The sequence below is a fragment of the Artemia franciscana genome, chromosome 16 (genome assembly GCF_032884065.1).
Source record: "Artemia franciscana chromosome 16, ASM3288406v1, whole genome shotgun sequence".
Lineage (NCBI taxonomy): Eukaryota > Metazoa > Arthropoda > Branchiopoda > Anostraca > Artemiidae > Artemia > Artemia franciscana.
In genome coordinates, this window is record NC_088878.1 from 26711282 (window position 1) to 26733366 (window position 22085).

General features: G+C 34.1%; 1 protein-coding gene across 3 annotated transcripts in view; it reads left to right on the forward strand.

The window, feature by feature from the left end:
- LOC136037293 (protein vav-like) overlaps positions 1–22085 on the forward strand; it is a 110235-nt gene that overhangs the window by 80923 nt on the left and 7227 nt on the right. For all 3 annotated transcript variants that reach the window (XM_065719933.1, XM_065719934.1, XM_065719935.1), the window contains 5 exons: positions 5936–6056; positions 8534–8692; positions 14497–14603; positions 15940–16077; positions 19204–19365. In XM_065719933.1, coding sequence (XP_065576005.1) covers positions 5936–6056; positions 8534–8692; positions 14497–14603; positions 15940–16077; positions 19204–19365 — 687 coding nt within the window. The remainder of the gene's footprint in view (positions 1–5935; positions 6057–8533; positions 8693–14496; positions 14604–15939; positions 16078–19203; positions 19366–22085) is intronic.

Sequence of the window (22085 nt, forward strand, 5' to 3'; positions counted from 1 at the left end):
AAAAATCTTTCTCAGAAATCAGAATTCAAGAAATTTGAAACTTTAAAGACTGATTCCTAGTTAAGTTTTCGATCGACATTCGCTGGGAATTTTAAATCTTGGAATTGTTTGCTACTTAGAAGATAAGAAACATACGCCTTTTTTGTAATACGACAACCTCAAAATTCCAAGTTTTCAAATTCAAATAATGAGCTTAAATGCTTTTAAACTTTTACCTTTTCACCTACATATCATCAGTTCAATCTATAAGACGAACCAAAATTAATCGAAAGAGGAATATTTCTTCATCGGAAAGCGCAGCTTTGTGTGGAATATACCCGCAAAGCGCTTTACCATACAGAAGGTTTATTCAAAACCAATGGAAATCATCTGAGATGCAGGGAATAAGAGAAATAAAAAATCGTTTTATTTGGTGTTGGTGATTACGTTGACATTTGGAAACTTTTAGGTAAGAAGTGGAATGGTTGCAGCGCGACCCCTTTTTCGTAAATTCATGATTTGAAATAGATAGTTTTCTTGTAGGGAGTTTTGAATTCCACTATTCCTAGTTCCTTCATGTACTGGAATCAGCGAATTTCAGTCCACTTGAAGTTTTTTGTCAACGTCAATATTTCTTCTGACACGAATTTCTTGATGATATCAGCGAAATCTAAGATTTCTTCCTTTTTGTCAGATGAGCATTCATAGGTATCTTACCACTGGCAGTCCTGATGACATTGGCCTAGTCAGCAGACACGTTGACTTGAATGTAAATTTTTTTTTCTATCCTTGTATGGTCCGAATCGTATTTTAGATGTCTTTGACCTCGTCCCAAAAAATTCTGGTCGATTACAGCAACTTAGAAGAAAAATTAAGACCCATTACGGTAACAAAAGTTTCTGTTTTGGCCACTGCGCGCAAAGAGACAATTACTTGCTTCAGATTTGGCCGGATCTGGCCAAGCAGCAAATATAAAGCAGAGCTCACTATCTCCCTTTTCTGACTGTCCCTCTTGCCATAAACAATTGTGCGATTTCTCTTATCTCCTGAAACCTTCACTGTCAAATTATGTACACAGAGCTGATGCTTATAGAAGTGTGGCCTTAACATCCAGAATTGGAAGGCGTTACTGCATGCCAAATGTCCAGACCTCCAAAGTTCCTCCTGATTTCAGTGTTTTTTCTTCGTCTTCTTTTTTTTTCCGTCATAAGCTTTGTTAAATCCACTTCTGCACTGAGCGTTTTTAAAGGATTGCAGGATATCCAGGATGTGTCTGAATTCTCATTTTTAAGCTTTCGCATTGTTCACATGGATCTTTGTCTCGAGATTTCAATCCAAGATTAAAGTCTTTGTAGAACACTTTCTTTTATTGAGGAATTGATAAACTTTTCTAGTCTCTTCTTCACTCTTTGCCTTGTACAGGTCAAACATTTTCGCAATATTCAAATTTACAGGCAGAGATTTTCTGGAGTGTGGAATTTCTTTTTTTTAGAAGAAACATCGTCGATGCATCTTTTTTGTTTTGTTTTTTCCCAGGGGTGATTGTATCAAACCGAAGGTCCAAGATAATTGGGAGGGAGCTCATTCAAACGTAAATTTAAAGCTTTTTCCAAGTGACCTCACAGATTAGGTCAGGGAAAAGTCTTGTTTTCTGCAATTTTAGGGCACCAAACTACGACTTTATCCCAAAGAGGGCGAATTTGCAATCAGTGTAAAATTCTGAGAAGCTAATTGATTTAGAAGTATCAATAAGTATATTTTAGGCTTCCAAGTTGCAAAAGAAGTAATGCCACACCGTGGCAGTACTGGATTCAACCAATGATTCGCTTTATTTGTAATAAAAATATGCTGCGTTTGGTGATTGTAATTGCGTATCAGATATAATTAGAGGGGGTGAGTAATTGTCTAGGTTAAGAGTAGGGTAGATTCCTAAAAAGAACAGGTTTCAGTTAATTGAAAGAGGTAGGGCGGGAGTAGGAATGAATTAAATTATTTCTTTGTACAGCTAAAATGTTGCATTTCCATATCTACCAGCACAGAGGTGGAAAAGGCAAGGCAGGTCATCATCAGCTCCGCAAGGAAACTTCTTTGGGGTGGCAAATATTGCCAGTAACTTAGTTTTCAGCAGTTTTAAATTGTGCTATTTTATTTTTCGATTTGTATGAAGTGCATTAATGTATTTAAAGAGATGTATTTAATATATTTACCGATAAGAAAATCCTCTTGTAGAGGTTGTGATGGCTTCAGTTATGTAGAAGATCAGAAGTCTCGCAGAATTTCTATCCATACTAACAATGATACTTCTTTTCATTCAACCAAAATTCTTTAGTAGTAATATTAACAAGGAATTTTTACCAAAATTACTATTCACTGCCAATTTTTTAAGTATATTCAAATTTTATCAAAAATTGATATTGTAAATTTGAACGTAGTACGGTTCTAATCAGCGTATAATTACTGACTTACACATTTTAAAAGCAATTAATCAGGGATTTAAGAGATCAGTACCTCAAATTATATTTTGGTTAGGCCTGGGAATGATTTGGAAGACAATCAGAAATTAAATTAAAAAAAAGATATTTTCAAATGAAAGCAAGGAACAGATTTGAAACATAATTGAGCAGATTTTCCTTTATATGAAGGGGGCTGTCCCCTCCTCAACTCCTAACTCAATACTGTAAAGCTTGTTATTTTTTCAAACTTTTTAAGAAAACCTGCAATTGGAAAGATAAGATTTTTCAAAGCACTGAAAAAACTTTCGTTTAATGATCAAGGTGTTGAGGTGGGGTAGTCCCCTTATATACAGAGTAATCTATATTTGTTTTAAGTTTTAAACTTGCTCCTTACTTTATTTGAAAACCTTTGCTATTTCTTTAATTACATATCATGAAACTGCAAAGTTTTATGAATACAATACTTTTGGTAAAGCAGAAAAAATGATCAATATTTTGCTGATATCTGTTTGAATTTTGATTGGTGATCAAACAGTTCGTGAACAATGAGAAGCGATCCGGCTCAATAGCAACCGAAACTTTTAAAAACGAAATTTTGATACCAATAGATATACCAAAAGAATTGGCTTAATATGCTGATTCCAAATATATAAGTTTCATTAAATTTAGTCTTACCCATCAAAAGCTAAGAGCCTGAGAAAATCTCCCGTGCTGTGGAGATTTCAAGCTCATACCTGTAAACACGCGCGATTTCGTAATTTTTGTCAAAAGAAAGATCGTGGATGCGTGTTTATTTGTTGTTTTTTTTCCAGGGGGTGATCTTATCGACCACGTTGGCCTAAAATGTTGAAAGAAGGCTCATCCTAATGGGAAGTGAAAATTACTAGTGCCCTTTTCAAGTGACAAAATTGGAGGGCAACTAGGCCCCCTCCCACGCCACTTTTTTCCCAAAATCGTCTGATCAAAATTTTGAGATAGGTTTTTTCTTCAGCATAGTTGAAAAACCCAGTAACTATGTCTTAAGAGATAAAATGACCCCTTACAGCCCCTGGGGAAAGGTTTTTAAGTTATAAAATTTACCCATTGTTTTATTTGTTATTGGGATTGTACATACATTTTTCGGTTGGAAAGGGGAGGACGAATATTCTACTGGGAGGATTTTGACGGGGAGAATTTTCCATGGAGAGGGAAATTTCCAGGGGGTGAACTTTTCAAGAGAAGTTTTACACTGGGTGAATTTGCCATAATTCCTATGCAATTTTTTTATATGTCTTACTTTCTCTTTATTGATTCAATTTTAGGCGTGCAGATGTTAAGGGTAATTGTCCGGAGTGAATTTTCACCTTGATTGAATTGCCCAGAGGATTTTTATTTGGGTAGGGGGATTTTTCTGTGGTGGTGGATCAGGTATCCTGGCATTATTTTAAAAACGATCAGAAATTAAATCTAAAAAACAAGTTTTTCGAACTTAAAGTAAGGGGAACCATTAAAACTTTAAACGAACAAAATTAGACGTATATGGGGATGGTTGCCCCCTCCTCAACACCTCGTTCTTTACACTAAGTTTAAATTTTGTCCCAATTCTTTACAAAAAAACTCCTGAAACACAAGGGTCGTTTAATTAGAACAATAAGTAACTTTTTCAAAGTGCTGAAGAACTGTAGTGTGAAGAGCGAGGTGTTGAGGAGGGGGGCAACTGCTTTCTTATACGTAATAATATCTGTTCATTTTAGGTTTCAATATTGGTCCTTACTTTCAGTTGAAACAACTTTGTTTTTGTTTTTAATTAATGAAGCTTAGAGACAAACATTTTTCTGATGGCCATGGAAAAAGTTTGACAATTAAAGTAAAAGTACATAGAAATGAAAAAAGTAATTAATTAAAAAATACACAAAACCACAGCCTACTTACAAAAACTAAGATATTAACTCCCAGCATTCAGTCCTGTTGAGCAATGCCACAGCCTTGGACGGATGTTTTTCAACAATAGTGACAATTTTGAACTTGGCTATCAAACACCAAAATATTTAATGGCTTTAGACCCAATTGTTTATAAAAAGTAACGCAGTGATATGCATGAGAGGAAAATTTTCATCCAAGTCAACTTGTAGTCAACCTGCGATTGTTCCTCAGCGAGAACCTCCAACCGGTACGACTCTAGTTCGGCATTGTAAAGGGACACGTTTGCACGGAGCATAAATGGGAGACAGTAACAACGGCCATCAAAGGGGTAAAATTAACCTGGACAATCTGTCTTGGCTTTTTTCTACAATTGGCCCATGACTTCCACTTTTCCCACAACTATTCCCTTTTATTTAAATTCAAAAATCACCTGGAGCTTTATTATTTTTTAATCATTTTAGTACTGTCGCTAATGCATCCTCACAAAACAAATCTTGCTTCGCTTCCAAGGTATCACAAACTTTTTCATTTTCCTATATATCTTTTCCTGCAGGCCTACCTCGGTTTAGCATATTCTTAGAATGCTCTGCCCATCTGTCTTTAACTCTTTCCTTATCACTAATTTTGGCCCCGTTCCTATCTTTAACTGGGACAAGTCCGGATTGAACACTCTCTCCCAGTTTATTAACATGCCAGTACAATATTTTACTATTATGCCGTCTAGCTGCATCTTCCAGACCCTCGGTAATTTGATCCATGGCATCCACTTTACACCTCCTTAGTTCATATTTTAATGCTTTCTCCACTTTCTTTACATTCCTTTTGTTTTCATATGATCTATCACTAAGATAATTCTTGTACGAGCCCCTTCTCCTCTCTATTAAACAAAAAGCTTTATCACTAATATTCCTAGCTGCAGACCTAACTTTCTTCCCTAAGATACCATCAGCAACTTCACAAGTAATTTTTCTAAAATTATTCCAGTAACTATCACAAGTAACTATCTTCCACATTGTCAAATATCAAACTCTCAAGTTTATTATTCAACTGTTCCCCATAAAGTTTCTCTCAAATTCTCATCCTGCAGTCTACCAACATCTTGACTTCCCGTGAAGTAGTTACCCTTCCGAAATTTCATCTTTAAATTAACCCTATACTTTACTAGATGGTGATCTTTACTTTTAACATCAGTAATAGAACTAGTAATAGAACAGTAATAGAAATCAGTAATCAGTAATTTGATAAGTTTTTGTAGTTCTGGTTTTAGTGAAGGTCAGATCAACGTAATTAGTTTGATTTGTGTTTAGTCTCCCATCCTGAAATCTATTTAATTCGGGCTATCGGGCTATTGGGTAGAGCTTTTGTCATGTAAACAGATTTTAGGCCCATGTGTTGCTGTCAATTTCTAGAAAAAAATGTTTTTTTAAAAAAAGGATATGACGCATTTTTTTCAATTTGGTGCATTTGTTAAAATATTCATTAAAGAAGAGCAAGTCAATTATCGATTCGCCTATAAACGTACTTAGACTTATCAATGAGGTATATAGACGTATTAGATACAGGCATATTTTGGAGTTATTAAATTAAATCGTGAATTTTAGGGATCACCTAGAACCCGCTGAAATCGCCCCTAACATGGAGCATCTATTTGAAATGAATACATTTGAGAAACCTCAGAATTGTATTCAGTGCAGTCGACTACTGAAAGGTGTATTTTATCAGGTAATTACTAGAAAAAGTTACCTCCAATCCCTCTTTCCTTCCTCCTCTTATTCTATTTGGATACAGTTTTTTCATCGTATTTCCTAAAGTGCCTTTTGTGAAATCTTTTTTTTTTAAAGCCGAACTGGCCAGCCATGACAGGACAAAGAAAGAAAAAAAAAAAAAAAGGAAAACAAGGGGTCTGTGGTCAATGACAGAAACGAAAAACAATAAACATGACGGATACTTCGTCTGTTTAAAACTAGTGTCAAGTGTTAAAAATAGAAATAATCGAGGACATAACCAATTAAAAGAGAAAAAATAAAATTAATCTACACACTTTAAAATTAAAATCTAAAAAATAAAATGAATGTTTAAGAATAATATATATATAAATATATATATATATATATATATATATATATATATATATATATATATATATATATATATATATATGTATTTATATATGTATATATATATATATATATATATATATATATATATATATATATATTAAATCACCATGTGATTAAAGTAAATACAAGACCAAAAAATGTCAACAGATGGATTATTTCCCTACAAAATAATTGTGTTTCATATCGAATTTATTTTCTTATTATTTATATACTTGCTTTTGTGCGTTCTTAGTTTGTGCTTTTATGACTCAAATTGTGTGTATCTACGCTGTGCTAAATCATGGAGTAGTAATTATACTGTGTATACATTGTAATCACATGTATTCATGAAAGTCGCTTTTCATAGGATAAAAATAGGATAGTTTTACAACGTTATTTTTACCGTTAAAATAACGTTAAGAATAACGCCTTTTCCAATAAATGGGGGAAATTTGGTATCGGTTTCACGGCTTTTCCCGTTTCAAATCCGTCTTTTTCTTGATTTGCAGTGCTTTCAGTGTGTAGAGCTTTCGGTGACAATAAATCCAGAGACGGAGAAAAAAGTTAGTCAAAAATTTTTAATTAGGTAATGTTTTCGAATTCTGTAGTTTGAATGTCCTTCCTTTACCATACTTTTTTCTCTCCTGAGTTCACTGTAAGAAATGTAGTTTATATTTAAAATCTACTTCAAATAGAAAGACAAATTCTTCTGATTTTGTCTTCTTTTTTGATATTTGAAGGCTATTATATTTCGGGAAAATCCTGGCTTAAAATGAAAACAATGAATGATAGATTCCTTGTTTCGAAATTATTCTTTAATTAAATTAAAACCTTTAATTAATATAATTTTTATTTATAATATTTAATTAAACTTTAGTTAATAAATTAAGAAATTAATTAATTAAATGTTAATAACTACAAACTTTAATTAATAATAATTGAAAAAACGTTAATTAATAATTTAAACCTTTTTCATGGTTGTAAATATAGCGAGTTTCGACTTTTTTCCTATAAATTTGTCCCAGATCTTGTAAAGGAATGCAAAATTTTGTTTTAAATTTATGCTTTGTTTTTAAAGGGATCCTGAGAAAAAATTAATTGGATCATGCTACTACTTTTCCTTTTTACTGTCAGACCCACAACTTGTATGCTTCTAAAGATAAAATGACATTTTACCATTTAAAATCACCATTTTTCAAAGATAACACTTTTTCTTGTTATTATTTGAAAATATTGTTTAAAAGTATGCTTAAATCAATATTATCATAAGTATTGATGAATAATTATCAGTCATTGACTTGTGGAAGGTACCATTATCCATCAGTGATAATGTTCTGACAGTATTTCGTAAATGCGACAATGCCATCTTTGGTATTTGTTAATTATACAGAACATACTCAAGAATTTAGAAGTGTATCTTCTTTAAGTTCGATGATCGAAAGGTATTCAGTTAATCACTGAATACCCTTTTCCAAATCTCATTTTCCTCTATTGCCGTTTTTTGATTTATTGTAATGTTTTTGTAATTTAATACCTTAAAAATTGTCAAGTTTACTGATTCGCCCTTTATCTTTGATGATTTTGCCTTTTTAATTTTTTAATTTTAAGTGTTTGACTTAATGCACTGATTTGAAATTTGTTTTCTTAACTTTTACTGGACATATAAAGCGTATTCGGCTCTATAGAGCTTGTGATAGCCTTTTGAAACTAAATATTATCTTATCTTGTCCTGATCAGTTCGATCTCTTTTTTGGCAGACCGATTGTGCAGTGATGTATTGTGTCAAACATCCTTGTACTTTTACGTACTTCGATTATTAGCTCAATTGGTTTATCCCACGTAGTTTTTTTTTATAAATTCAACTTTACTTTTCGATTATAAACGTTTAAATATAGAAAAGCCGATTTGGCTTCCGAGCAGTTCAAATATATCTTTTCTTCAAAACAGTAGTATTCTTTACTTTGATTTTCTACTATTTCATTTTCTTTTACCGCTCTTTTTTTCTTCCATTTCTTCTACCCTTTTTTTCTTCAATTTCTCTTTCTGCATTTTTTTTGTTCCTTTTTGACATAGATTTTCTGATATCTCTTTCTTTTTCAGGGTTATAAATGTAGTAAGTGTGGACTATCTTGCCATAAATCTTGCCTAGTACTTGTGAAAAAATGTGGCACAAGACCACCGGAATTACCTCCTCGACCTCTGTCCGTATCTTACCCTTCTACTGCTGTTGCCGATGATTTTAGAGCGCTATCACCTACAGTGAGAACTTTTTCTTATTCGATTTATCGTTCAAGTATCATTATTTGTTATACAATGCACGGTCAATCTAATCGACCTGTTTTCGTATTTTTTTTAGCTCAATTGATTTATCCCACGTAGTTTTTTTTTTTTATAAATTCAACTTTACTTTTCGATTATAAACGTTTAAATATAGAAAAGCCGATTTGGCTTCCGAACAGTTCAAATATATATCAAATATATATCACGATCAATCTGATTGACGGGTTTTGATTAGTCATTGGTAGTCCTTTTCCAATTCGATTTATCGTTCATTTATCATTTTTTTTTTTTATACAATGTACGATCAATCTAATCGACCTGTTTTGGTTAGTCAATGGCAGTCCTTTTCTTATTTAATTTATCTTTCATTTATCATTTTTTTTATACAATGCACGATCAATCTGATTGACGGGTTTTGGTCAGTCATTGGTAGTCCTTTTCCTATTCGATTGATCGTTCATTTATCATTTTTTTATACAATGTACGATCAATCTAATCAACCTGTTTTGGCTAGTCAATGGAAGTCCTTTTCTTATTTGATTTATCTTTCACATATCATTATGGCACTTGGTATTAACCAAGTGACATATAGCGATCGCAAATTCTGTCAGTCGGTCTGTCTGTACCGGTTTTGCTACTTTAGGGACTTCAAGGTAAGTTAGGACGATGAAATTTGGCAGGCGTATCAGGGACCAGACCATATTAAATTAGAAATAGTCGTTTTCCCGATTTGACCATCTGGGGGGGGGGGGGCTGGTTTATTCGGAAAAATAGAAAAATTGAAGTATTTTTAACTTACGAACGGGTGATGGGATCTTAATGAAATTCTATGTTTGGAAGGATATCGTATCTCAGAGCTTTTTTTTAAATCCCGACGAGATCTGTTGACATTGGGGGGAGTTGGATGGGGGGAACCTAAAATCTTGGGAGACACTTAGAGGCGATAGATCAGGATGAAACTTGTTGGGGAAAATAAGCAGAAGTCCTAGATACGTGATTGACATAAGGATCTGCTCTGTTTGGGGGAGCTGGGGGGTAGGTTAATTCTGAAAATTAGAAAAAATGAGGTATTTTTAACTTACGAAGGAGTGATCGGATCGTAATGAAATATTATATTTAGAAGAACCTCGTAACTCAGATCTCTTACTTTAAATACCGACCGGATCCAGAGTCGTTAGGGGGGGGGAGGGAGAACCGGAAATTTTGGAAAACACTTAAAGCGGAGAGATCAGGATAAAACTTGGTGGGAAGAATAAAAACAAGTCCTAGATACGTGACTGACATAACCGAAATGGATCCGGTGACATATGGGGGAGTTGGGGGACCTAAAATTTTGGAAACCGCTTAGAGTGAGGGATCGAGATGAAACATGGTGGGAAAAATAAACAGAAGTGCTAGATACGTGATTGACATAACCGGAACGGATCCTCTCTATTTGGGGGAGCTGGGTGGGGCGGAGGGTTTATTCTGAAAAATTAGAAAAATGAGGTATTTTAACGAAGGAGTGATCGTATCTTAATGAAATTTCGTATTTAGAAGGACCTCGTAACTCAGATATCTCATTTTAAATCCCGACCGGATCCAGCGTCATTGGGGGGGGGATCTTGGAAAACGCTTAAAACGGAGAGATTGGGATGAAACTTGGTGGGAGGAATAAAAACATGTCCAAGATACGTGACTGACATACCCGTACTGGATCCGCTCTCTTTGGTGGAGTTGGGGGGAGGGAGTAATTCGGAAAAACTAGAAAAAATTAGGTATTTGTAACTTACGAACGGGTGATCAGTTCTTAATGAAATTTAGTATTTAGAAGGATCTTGTGCTTTAGAGCTCTTATCTTAAATCCCGATCAGACCCGGTGACATTGGGGGGAGTTGGAGTGGGAAACCGGAATTCTTGGAAAACGTGAAAATTGAGGTATCTTTATCTTACGAATGGATGATCGGATCTTAATGAAACTTGATATATAGAAGGATCTTATGTCTCAGATGCTCTATTTTCAATTCAAATCGGATCTGGGGACATAGGGGATTGGAGGGGGAAACAGAAATCTTTAAAAACGCTTAGAGTGGAGAGATCGGGGTGAAACTTGATGGTAATAATAAGCACAAGTTATAGATACGTGATTAATATAATTGGAACGAATCTGTTAACTTTGGAGGAGCTGGGGGGGTGTTGATTTGGAAAAATTAAAAAAATTGGGAAATTTTTTACTTAAGAACAGGTGACCGGATCTTAACGAAATTTGATATTTAGAAGCAACCCATGTCTCAGAGCTCTTACTTCAAATCCTGACCAGATATGTTGACCTTTGGGGGGAGTTGGAGGGGGAAACCGTAAATCTTGGAAAACGCTTAGAGTAGAGAAACCGGGATGAAACTTGGTGGGTAGAATAATCAAATGTCGTAGATACGTGATTGACGTAACCGTGCTTGATCCACTATCTTTGGGGGAGTTAGGGGGTGGGGTTCATTGCTTTGGCGAGTTTGGTTCTTCTGGACGCGCTAGGACGATGGAAATTGGTAGGCGTGTCCGGAAGCTGCACAAATTCACTTTATAAAGTGGTTTTCCCCGATTTGACCATCTGGGGGACTGATGGGAGAGGAAAAAGTAGAAAAAATGAGGTATTTATAACTTACGAGTGGGTGATCGGATCTTAATGAATTTTTATGTTTCGAAGGACCTCGTGACTCAGAGTTCTTGTTTTAAATCCTGACTGGCACTAAGCCTCCGATTTTCCTTTTAAATCAATCTGTTGATTCTTAGAATTTCGCTAGAGCTCATACCATATGAGCTCTTGGCTCTTGGCTCATCCGGCATCGTCACAAGGGCCAGATGAGCTCTTAGCTCTTGTTTTTTATACAATGCACGATCAATCTGATTGACGAGTTTTGGCTAGTCATTGGTAGTCCTGTTCCTATTCGGTTCATCGTTCATTTATCATTATTTTTTATACGATGCACGGTTAATCTGATTGACGAGTTTTTGTTAGTCATTGGTAGTCCTGTTCTTATTCGATTTATCGTTCATTTATCGTTTTTTATAGAATGCACGATCAATCTAATCGACCTGTTTTGGTTAGTCATTTGTAGTCCTTTTCCTATTCGATTTATCGATCATTTATCATTATTCTTTAAACAATGCACGATCAATCTGATTGACGAGCTTTGGTTAGTCACTGGTAGTCCTTTTCCTATTCGATTTATCGATCATTTATCATTATTCTTTAAACAATGCACGATCAATCTGATTGACGAGTTTTGGTTAGTCATTTGTAGTCCTTTTCCTATTCGATTTATCGATCATTTATCATTATTCTTTAAACAATGCACGATCAATCTGATTGACGAGTTTTGGTTAGTCATTTGTAGTCCTTTTCCTATTCGATTTATCGATCATTTATCATTATTCTTTAAACAATGCACGATCAATCTGATTGACGAGTTTTGGTTAGTCATTTGTAGTCCTTTTCCTATTCGATTTATCGATCATTTATCATTATTCTTTAAACAATGCACGATCAATCTGATTGACGAGTTTTGGTTAGTCATTGGTAGTCCTTTTCCTATTCGATTTATCTATCATTTATCATTATTTTTTATACAGTGCACGATCAATCTGATTGACGAGTTTTGGTTAGTCATTGGTAGTCCTTTTCCTATTCGATTTATCTATCATTATCATTATTTTTTATACAGTGCACGATCAATCTGATTGACGAGTTTTGGTTAGTCATTTGTAGTCCTTTTCCTATTCGATTTATCGATCATTTATCATTATTCTTTAAACAATGCACGATCAATCTGATTGACGAGTTTTGGTTAGTCATTTGTAGTCCTTTTCCTATTCGATTTATCGATCATTTATCATTATTCTTTAAACAATGCACGATCAATCTGATTGACGAGTTTTGGTTAGTCATTGGTAGTCCTTTTCCTATTCGATTTATCTATCATTTATCATTATTCTTTAAACAATGCACGATCAATCTGATTGACGAGTTTTGGTTAGTCATTGGTAGTCCTTTTCCTATTCGATTTATCTATCATTTATCATTATTTTTTATACAGTGCACGATCAATCTGATTGACGAGTTTTGGTTAGTCATTGGTAGTCCTGTTCTTATTCGATTTATCGTTCATCTATCGATTTTCTTATACAATGTATGATCAAACCGATCGACGAGTTTTGATTAGTCAATGGAAGTCCTTTTCTTATTCGATTTACCGTTCATTTATCGATTTTCTTATACAAGGTATGATCAAACCAATGGCCGAGTTCAACCAAAAACTCGATGATCAACCAAAAACTCGATCAATCCGACGAGTTTTGGTTGGTCATTGATAGTCCTGTTCTTATCCGATTTATCGTTCATTTATCGATTTTTTTTTAATGCTGATCAAAACGAACGACAAGTTTTGGTTTGTCAATGGTATTCCTATTCTTATTCGATTTGTCGTTCACTTGTCGATTATTTTCATACATTCACGATTAAACCGAGCGATGAGTTTTGGTTAGTCAATAGTAGTCCTTTTCTTATTCAATTTGATGTTCATTTATCGATTTATTATACAATTATATGGTTAGTCAACGATATGGTCGATCGTTGATCAAACTGATCGACGAGTTTGGTTAGTTTACGGGAGTCCTTTTTTGTTTTAAATGTGTAATTTTTTTAATACTTTTCAAAATCTTTTTATCTGCTCAAAAAAAATGTTCAGTAAAATCGTTTAAGAATTAAGTGAATGAAAAATTTTGTTAAGTGTCATATCTAATGAATATAAAAACATAGGCTAATAATTATTCATATTCCGTTACAACAGAGATGGATTGCCGTCCAAGAACTACTCGAAAAATTTCGCCTAAAATGGTTATTTATTTTCTTCATTTATTGATTTTCTTCAAAAATCGGTTCGGTTAATCAGTGGTAATACTTTTTTCGCTTTCTACGAATTAATTATATTCTTTCAATTTATTTGTCTACCTTAGGGTAACGGCTCCTGGTCCACCCCTTTTGAATAATAATAACAATCATCCTGAATCACTCATCAGGTCAACTTTTGATTTGATTCGGCTCCTCGCTCCACCCTTATTGAGTAATGATAATAATCATCCTCCAGAATCACCCACCAAATCAAATTGCTTTCTACGAATTAATTATATTCTTTCAATTTATTTTTCTACCTTAAAAGTAATGGCTCCTGGTCCACCCCTTTTGAATAATAATAATAATCATCCTGAATCACTCATCAGGTCAAATTATGATTTGATTGGGCTCCTGGCTCCACCCTTTTTGAATAATAATAATGTTCGTCATCCTGAATCACCCACTAAATCAAATTGCTTTCTTTGAATTAATTATATTCTTTCAATTTATTTTTCTACCTTAGAGTAATGGCTCCTGGTCCACCCCTTTTGAATAATAATAGTAATCATCCTGAATCACTCATCAGGTCAAATTATGATTTGATTGGGCTCCTGGCTCCACCCTTTTTGAATAATAATAATATTCGTCATCCTGAATCACCCACTAAATCAAATTGCTTTCTACGAATTAGTTATGTTCTTTCAATTTGTTTTTCTACCTGAGAGTAATGGCTCCTAGTCCACCCCATTTTGAATAATAATAGTAATCATCCTGAATCACTCATCAGGTCAAATTATGATTTTATTGGTCTCCTGGCTCCATTCTTTTTGAATAATAATAATCATTATCCTGAAGTACCCACCAAATCAAATTACTTTCTACGTATTAATTATATTCTTTCAATTTTTTTTTCTAGCTTAGAGTAATGGCTCCTGGTCCACCCCTGTTGAATAATAATAATAATCTTCCTGAATCACCCACCAAATCAAATTACGTGAATCTTCATCTTGAGGAATATCCATGGTAAGTAAAAAGCAATTACTTTCCTTTTGCTTTTCTCTTTCTTTCATCCTCTTTCCATCAGTATATTCTCTTTAATCTTCACTCGTAAAGTTTGTTTTACTATTTCATATGTCTTGTTTAGAAGCTGATGGTGCTACCAATTCCTTGATTATTTCCCGCTAGTCTTGAAAATTAATCATTTGCCAACCAAGAACTGGGACCTGTGGTAGTGCAGTGGTTCAGTATCTGCTCCATCCTACCTGCCGAGAGTGAAGGAGACCCTCCGGTTAAACAAATTCTAGGAAAAACCGGAAAACTATCCGGAAAAACTATTTTGTATATTATTGTTAACTAGAATTGGACATGTTCTGCAGATGAAGGATGACAGCAGGGGTGCCAATAAGAGTTGGGTTGGAGGGGGGTCAATTCCCCCTAAGACTATGAAAAATACCTTCTTATTTCTATTTCACAGCTATTTTCTATAATATTATACCTAACTGGTCGTTTTTGACCCCCGCCCCATCTTCATTTTTGTGAATTGGCGCCACTGGATGACAGATTGCCAAAGATCGTCCTTTTTGGCCAACCATCTAGGGCCAAAGAAAAAGCAGGTCGTCCCAGAATGGGGTGGGAGGATGTCGTAATATGTTGGGATGGAGGAGGAGCCTGCGTAGCTGTGTTGTTCTCAGGCTGCTTGGTCCTGCAATGAGTTGTTAGGTTTTTCAGCTAGGTTTTTCTGCCTAGGTTTTTCTGTCTTTTTCTAAACCTAGGTTTAGCTAGGCTGTGCCTTAAGCTGTGCCTGGAGACAGCCGTCCCCACTTACGCCACTGGTTTTAAGCATAGCATTTTACAATGATAAAAACAAACTCTATTGTTTAGCATTATATATTTTTCAATAATAATTTACGGTGCATTTAGATACATTAAAATAAACATTGAAGATGCATCTAAATGCAAATTTAAAGGTACATTTGAACTGGGATATAAGGTCAAAATTGCCAAGCGTCACATCCTGCATAGAGAAAACAGTAGTTTAAGTTTTCCCTGAAGGTCTATGAAACGGATATCTCTCAAAATCAGAATTTTTCTCTGTTCCATGAGAGCATGAAACCACTATTCTGTGTTGTTCTTGTGTATTTGAAGGAAGAAAGAAACGAAGTGCCGAATGACTTTTTAAACTGACTAGTTTTAGATAGAGAGTGTTTTAGGCTCTGTTCCACCGCCTAAGATCTAAAGTTCAAATATTTTTCTGAAATGGGTCTGAGTCCATTTCTTTAACCCTTTTTGTAATTTAATTGTATTGTCTTTACTTAATTACTATTCTTACTTTATTATTTTTATGACTCTATTTTATAAGGTATGGAGGAGAAATGGATCGTGATGTAGCAGCCAGTATACTAAGTTCTGCTCCGAATGGAACGTTTTTGTTACGGCATCGACCTCCAAGAACAAGTGCCGCTTTGAACGGGGATACTGGCTATGCGTTAAGTTTAAAGTAAGTCTATAAGATCCACTTGTAGAAAATAGATTTAGAAAATGGACCGGTATATGAAGTTGGAGTTTCTGAAAATTTGACTATAAGCTTATTAATGAAGAAATAAATGTGACCAATTACGTATATTAGGAAGTAATTATTATCAACTAGCCAAAGGTACTGTCGAATGACATTTGTCAAAATTTAACCGTTTCTTTTTTTCAGTTATCTTTTTCTCTTTTTGTCTCCCCAAGGTTTAGTAATATTTCCCGTCTTTGAAAGTCATCTTTCGATTGTCAAATGTGCCTGTTCATTAGTTTTACCAATTGTTTTAGCATAAGTGCCGCGGTTTCTCAAATATTACAACACTAGTTTCTTGGGACTATCTCAAGTAAAGAGTTAACTTAACTAAAACTTAGTTATTTTGCCACTTTAATCATTTAATTTCTTAACTTTACGATTATAAATTTTTAGTTAAGATATGTATACGGAGATGAAACCCTTTTGTAGTTATTTTTAATCATGTACTGTAAGGTAGGTATTGTGTATAATTTGTTTTTCTTCTTCTTCTCCTATTTTTTCTTTTCTTTCTTTATTTTAATGGATAACATAGAGTTTACGGGACAGTGAGACATTTGCCCCTGAATCCCACATAATGTCTTCCAAAATAAAAGGTGTTTAAAAAGCACAGACTCTTTTTCCTTCTATACCTCTCAATACTCTCTACTCTACGTCTTCTTTTTATACTCCACCTCAATACTCTCGATACCTCTATCTTTCAGGTATTAAATAGAAAAACCTACTAAAACACAAAATCGCAAAGAAAAGAAGAACGAGGACAAGAAAAAGCCAGTGAAAAAACTGAAAATTATGCAAATTATTCGGTCAAGACCTCCGCTTGACCGTCCTCAGTGCAGAATAAACTGATAAAAATATAAATAAAAACCGTCACAAGTGCCATATGAACTCTTGGCTCATGATTTTTTATATATATTTTTATCAGTTTATTCTGCACTGAGGACGGTCAAGCGGAGGTCTTGACCGAAATATTTACATAATTTTAAATTTTTTTTACTGGCTTCTTCTTGTCCTCGTTCTTCTTTTCTTTGTGGTGTTGTGTTTTGTCAGGATTAGCCAGTTTGGTCTCAGAAATTATTTAAGAAAAATCTACATCTCTTAGTCTTGTTAGTTAGCGACAAAATTTCAAATTAACTTGCATACCATTTCACATCAGTGAGAAGTTCTCTGGTGGCCCTGTGGGTTCGATCTCAGCTTGGTAATACGGAACCCAGAATTCGAAATCAGCTGTAACAACACACAGCAAGGCCGACGCAAAGACCTTATTGGTCAAAAAGCGTTATTCATCCAGTGCACACATAAGCACCTCTGTGTGAACGAGGTACGAGTTACGCGCCTCATATACGTAATAATTTCTGTTCGTTTTAAATTTTAATGTTGCTCCTTACTTTCAGTTGAACAAAAACTTGTTTTTTTTAGTTGTCTAAAAGAAGCCCATGTGGATATTCTTGTAGTTGAAAAGCAGGACTTTACCCTGTAAGTGAAAGCCATCGGCAATTGGAAATAAGAATAAAAAAAAATATATAGAGATAAATGTCCACCCTACAATTTATATAAGGCAGCATACTGAAACAGCAATTTACCTTAAAAACAGCAATAACAGCAGTGGCGAAAAGTTGCTGTAATTCAGTTGCCTTTTCACCGTTACTGAATTTCCACCTCCTCAACCCCCCCCCCCCGAAATATCAAAATATAAACAAGTTATCCCATATTTTTTTATTCAAATGGTTGTCTGCGTTTTTATTTTTGTTTTAACAAAATACGTACGTTTTGTTATTTTAAGGAAAACAGTCATGAAATACATGACAAGGGCATCAAGAATTTGCTTGTTTGATTTTTTATTGCATTTTTTTTTTGTCATGAAAAACTTTCAGGGGGTGGTGTTCAATCCCAGTATTCCCGCCCCTGAATTCAGCGACTATTATTATTATCCTCTATTTTAGTTTTTAAGCTATGCCTTACAAATCATTCCGAGGACTTTTATCTTAGTATTTTTTATATTTCTGCACCGAGGAGGGTTGTATGGAGATCTTGCCCAACATAATTATACTTTTCTTAAGACAAAATCGATAAATATATTTTTATATAATGTCAAACTATATATTTACTGCTCCTTTGCTACTCCCTTTATCTCGCTCCTAAATCAAGCGCCCCCTCTCACCTCTAGATCTGGGACTGACTCAGGACAGTAACTATAAATTGTGGTTTCTATAATTATATAGAAACATATATATGTTATATAATCTGTAATGTATAATTATAATATATAATCATATATGTAATTATATAAAGATGCAGTAACTCAAATCAATTTGGGTTTGACTACTTGTCAGCAGCAAGAGTTGGCAAGTAGTGAAATACACATAATTGTGTGATGAGAGTGATTTAAACAAAAAAAAAAGAATCAAGAAAAAAGCAGAGCAACTGAAATATCTCTTAACAAAAACAGTATAACAGAAAATGTAAATTAAATTATAAAGAAAATGTAAAAATTTACAAACTCAGCATAATTAAATTATAGTATATATATATATATAAATTATAATATATAATTAAATTGTAGGTTTGCAAAAGGCATGGTGCCAACGTCTTGCATATAAAACTGTCAGTTCTGGAAAATGAAACTAGAAACGGATCCTAATTAGAAATGTATTTTCTGCTGTAGATTAGACGAGAACTAATCTAGCGGATTGTTCTTACAATTGTTTCCTGATTTTATGTAATCATAATCGAAAGAACGCCCCAGCTTTTTATACCTTTTTCAGCCAAGTTAACCATGTATTGTCACAAAAACCAATCACTATGCATCAAAATAGGATGCCCCCCCCCCCCCGACCCATCTCCACCAAAGCCCTCAGTGATTGGTCATTGGTAATGTTAACAGTACTTAGCCACTAAGTCTGAAAACGGCAAGTGAAGACGCTTCTAAGGGGATTTAACTTTAGTCGTTAAAACTACTATTCCTCGAAACTACTTTCTTTCTTCACTTTAAAACTGAATCCTTCAAGTATAAAATAAAGCATTATATTAATCATTTTTAATATTAGTTTTATGCTCTTCATATTTTAGGACTGGCAGTCAGGTGAAGCATATGAAGGTCTGTGCCTGTGAAGATAAGGAAAGAGGTCCTACAAGCGTTCTGTACTATCTGTCTGAGTCTAGGCGATTTAGATCAATTGTTGAACTTGTTCAGTGGTATGAAGATAATAGTTTAAGTGAGAGCTTTAGTGGGTGAGAAAATTTTCTCTTTCTCCTTTTCTTTTTTTCTAAAGAATATTTAAATTTATTTCTAGATTTTTATTTCTGACAATGTATCTGTTTCTTATAAGCTCTGTTATCTGTTCTTTCAGCAAACTTATAACTTAAAATGTTTTTTTTTAATTCCTTCTCTGCAATCACAAGTAAGTTGTAAGATATCGGCATCATGTACCTCAAAGTAAGTTCCTTAACCTAGATCAGTGGCTCTCAACCGGAGTCCATGTAATATTTCCAGAGGTCCATGAAGAAAACCAACTCAGAACGCTCTTTATTTTTAAAAATTCAATTTCTACTGTAATTTACTGTTCACTTTATATTGTGTTCACTGTGTGATACACCGTCAACACTTAGTTGCAAAGAAAATGAGTGCACATCTGCATGATGCCCTTACTGTTGTAATAAAAGTAGTTAACCATACTAAATCAAATTCTCTCCAAGACCATCTTTTTCGTGAATTCTGTAAGCAAAATGGAGAAAAGTTTGGGCGGCTTGTATTACATACAGAGGTGAGATGGCTATCAAAGGGGAATTGTCTTAAGCGTTTCATTGCACTTTGGGATTCTATTGTTTCCTTTCTTGCTGACACACAACTTGGAGCAAAACTGCTTGCAAATAAATGTGATGTGTTTTACTTATCAGATTAAAAATTTAATTCACTTGATAAACAGCTCCAAGAAAACAATTCTGATCTGATATCTAGTAAAAGTGCTATTGCTGCTTTTCTAAGGAAACTACAGCTGCATAAGAATAATATCAGGTGTCGTGCATTTGAACAGTTTCCTTGTTTGGCCTGTATTAACAGTGATTTGCAAGATGAAGATCTTGCATTATATGGTGAATATTTGGAAAATATATATGAAGATATGCAAACTCGGGTTGGCGACTTACTCGGGATGGACATGCTGATTTGGGTTTCAATTCCTTTTGAAGTTATTGTTTCCGAAATAGACATATCTTTGCAAGAGCCTCTCAACAAAATACAAAGTGATGAAATAATGCATGCAAAATTCAAAGATAAAAAGTACAATATATAGAAAACAAATGATGTTGCTACAAAGTACCCTTTGCTCTGGAATAAAGCGCAGTTCTACGTTATTGCTTTTCCTACATCTTATCTTGTTGAAGCGGCATTTAGTCGTGTTTCTCAAATGTTATCAAAAGATCGCAATAGACTTGACATTATGAAAAGGGGTGATCTTCGACTATCATTTACATCAATAGAACCAAATATAGATAAATTCGCCGAGAAGAATCAATCACAGGGATCTCATTGAATAAACATGCCTTATCCTTTTTTTTTTAACACACTTAATTTCAACTCCTTTTTTATCCAGTTTACATAATGTTGGGGTGAAACTGCCTGAGGAGCTCTACTCTCCATGAGCTTGTGTTGCTTAAACATTGTAATATTGTAGTTATTATCACAATAATAGTAATAATAATTTTTATTATTATTATTATTATAGTAGAATATTTTATTTGTATTAAATTAGTTTTCATTTGAAAATAAATCTTAATCGTATACTATTTCTTCGATAATTAAAACCTTAAAATTTATATTAGTGAAGAATAGAAAATTGTTCTTATGTCCAATAGCTATGAAGGGGTCCACCAAGATAAAAGAAGGGAAAGGGGGTCCATGGGTAAAAAAAAGGTTGAGAACCACTTACCTAGATTCTCACAGAGGGGGAGGAGGGGGAGGGCTTTTATTTGGGAATTTTCTTCCTCTATTTAGCTTCTACTTCAGTATGATTGTGAATGAAATGGATGAAATAATTTAAATACTGAAAATATCAAAGTTGACACGGTACAATTTTACCATTCCGAAGTTGCCACAGGCTGTCTAATGCTAATACCCTGGCTAAGACCCCTCCCCGGAGCATCCCCCTTGTCGAACTTGAAAATAATAATCCTTAATTTTTCATCATCTAGTTTGAAACTTTTAAGTTGAAAAAGTTGACTGGCAGCGCTGACTGAATCCAAGAAGAAAAAAAGGTATTTGAGACTATCATCGATGAATGTACACATTCATGGATTTCGAACATTCATTGTAAAAAATTGTTAATATGACTTTTCTCTTCTCTTTTTTCAACCAAACCTTAAACTGTAAAAAAAATCCATTTAGCTATGACAGGATACGCTAAATTCTTTTGATCATGAACCGTCAGAGAATTCTTCAACCCAACAGTGTTGGTTTGAAAAACCCAACACTGTTAAAAGCAGCACAATTTTGAACTGGACTATATGAAATTTACTTCTACAAAGTTCTCGCAGTGCCAAAACGCCTGAGACCGACACTTTGGCACAGACTCTAACCCTATTTAAAACTACCTACGACGAAATTATCAGATTTCAAATCACTTCTTACGCTTCCCGTTCCCTGTTAATCTGAATCTAGAGCTCTAACCAATATATCTCTAACCAATATACCAATATACCAAAACTCTAACCAATATATCAAAGGCTCAAAACGGATTGCTTTTATTTGAAGACATAAAACGTGGACCATTTTCGATCCAAATAAAAAAGAATAAAAGAAAATCGAAAAAACGGAAGCATGACGTCATGGTCACAATAAAGGGACAGAATTTTTTCTTTTTTTTTCACAATTCTGTTGGTGATTGGATGCAAATCTATATACATGAATTCAAACACACAATAAGTTATATTAACTAGAAATATGACGAAGCATG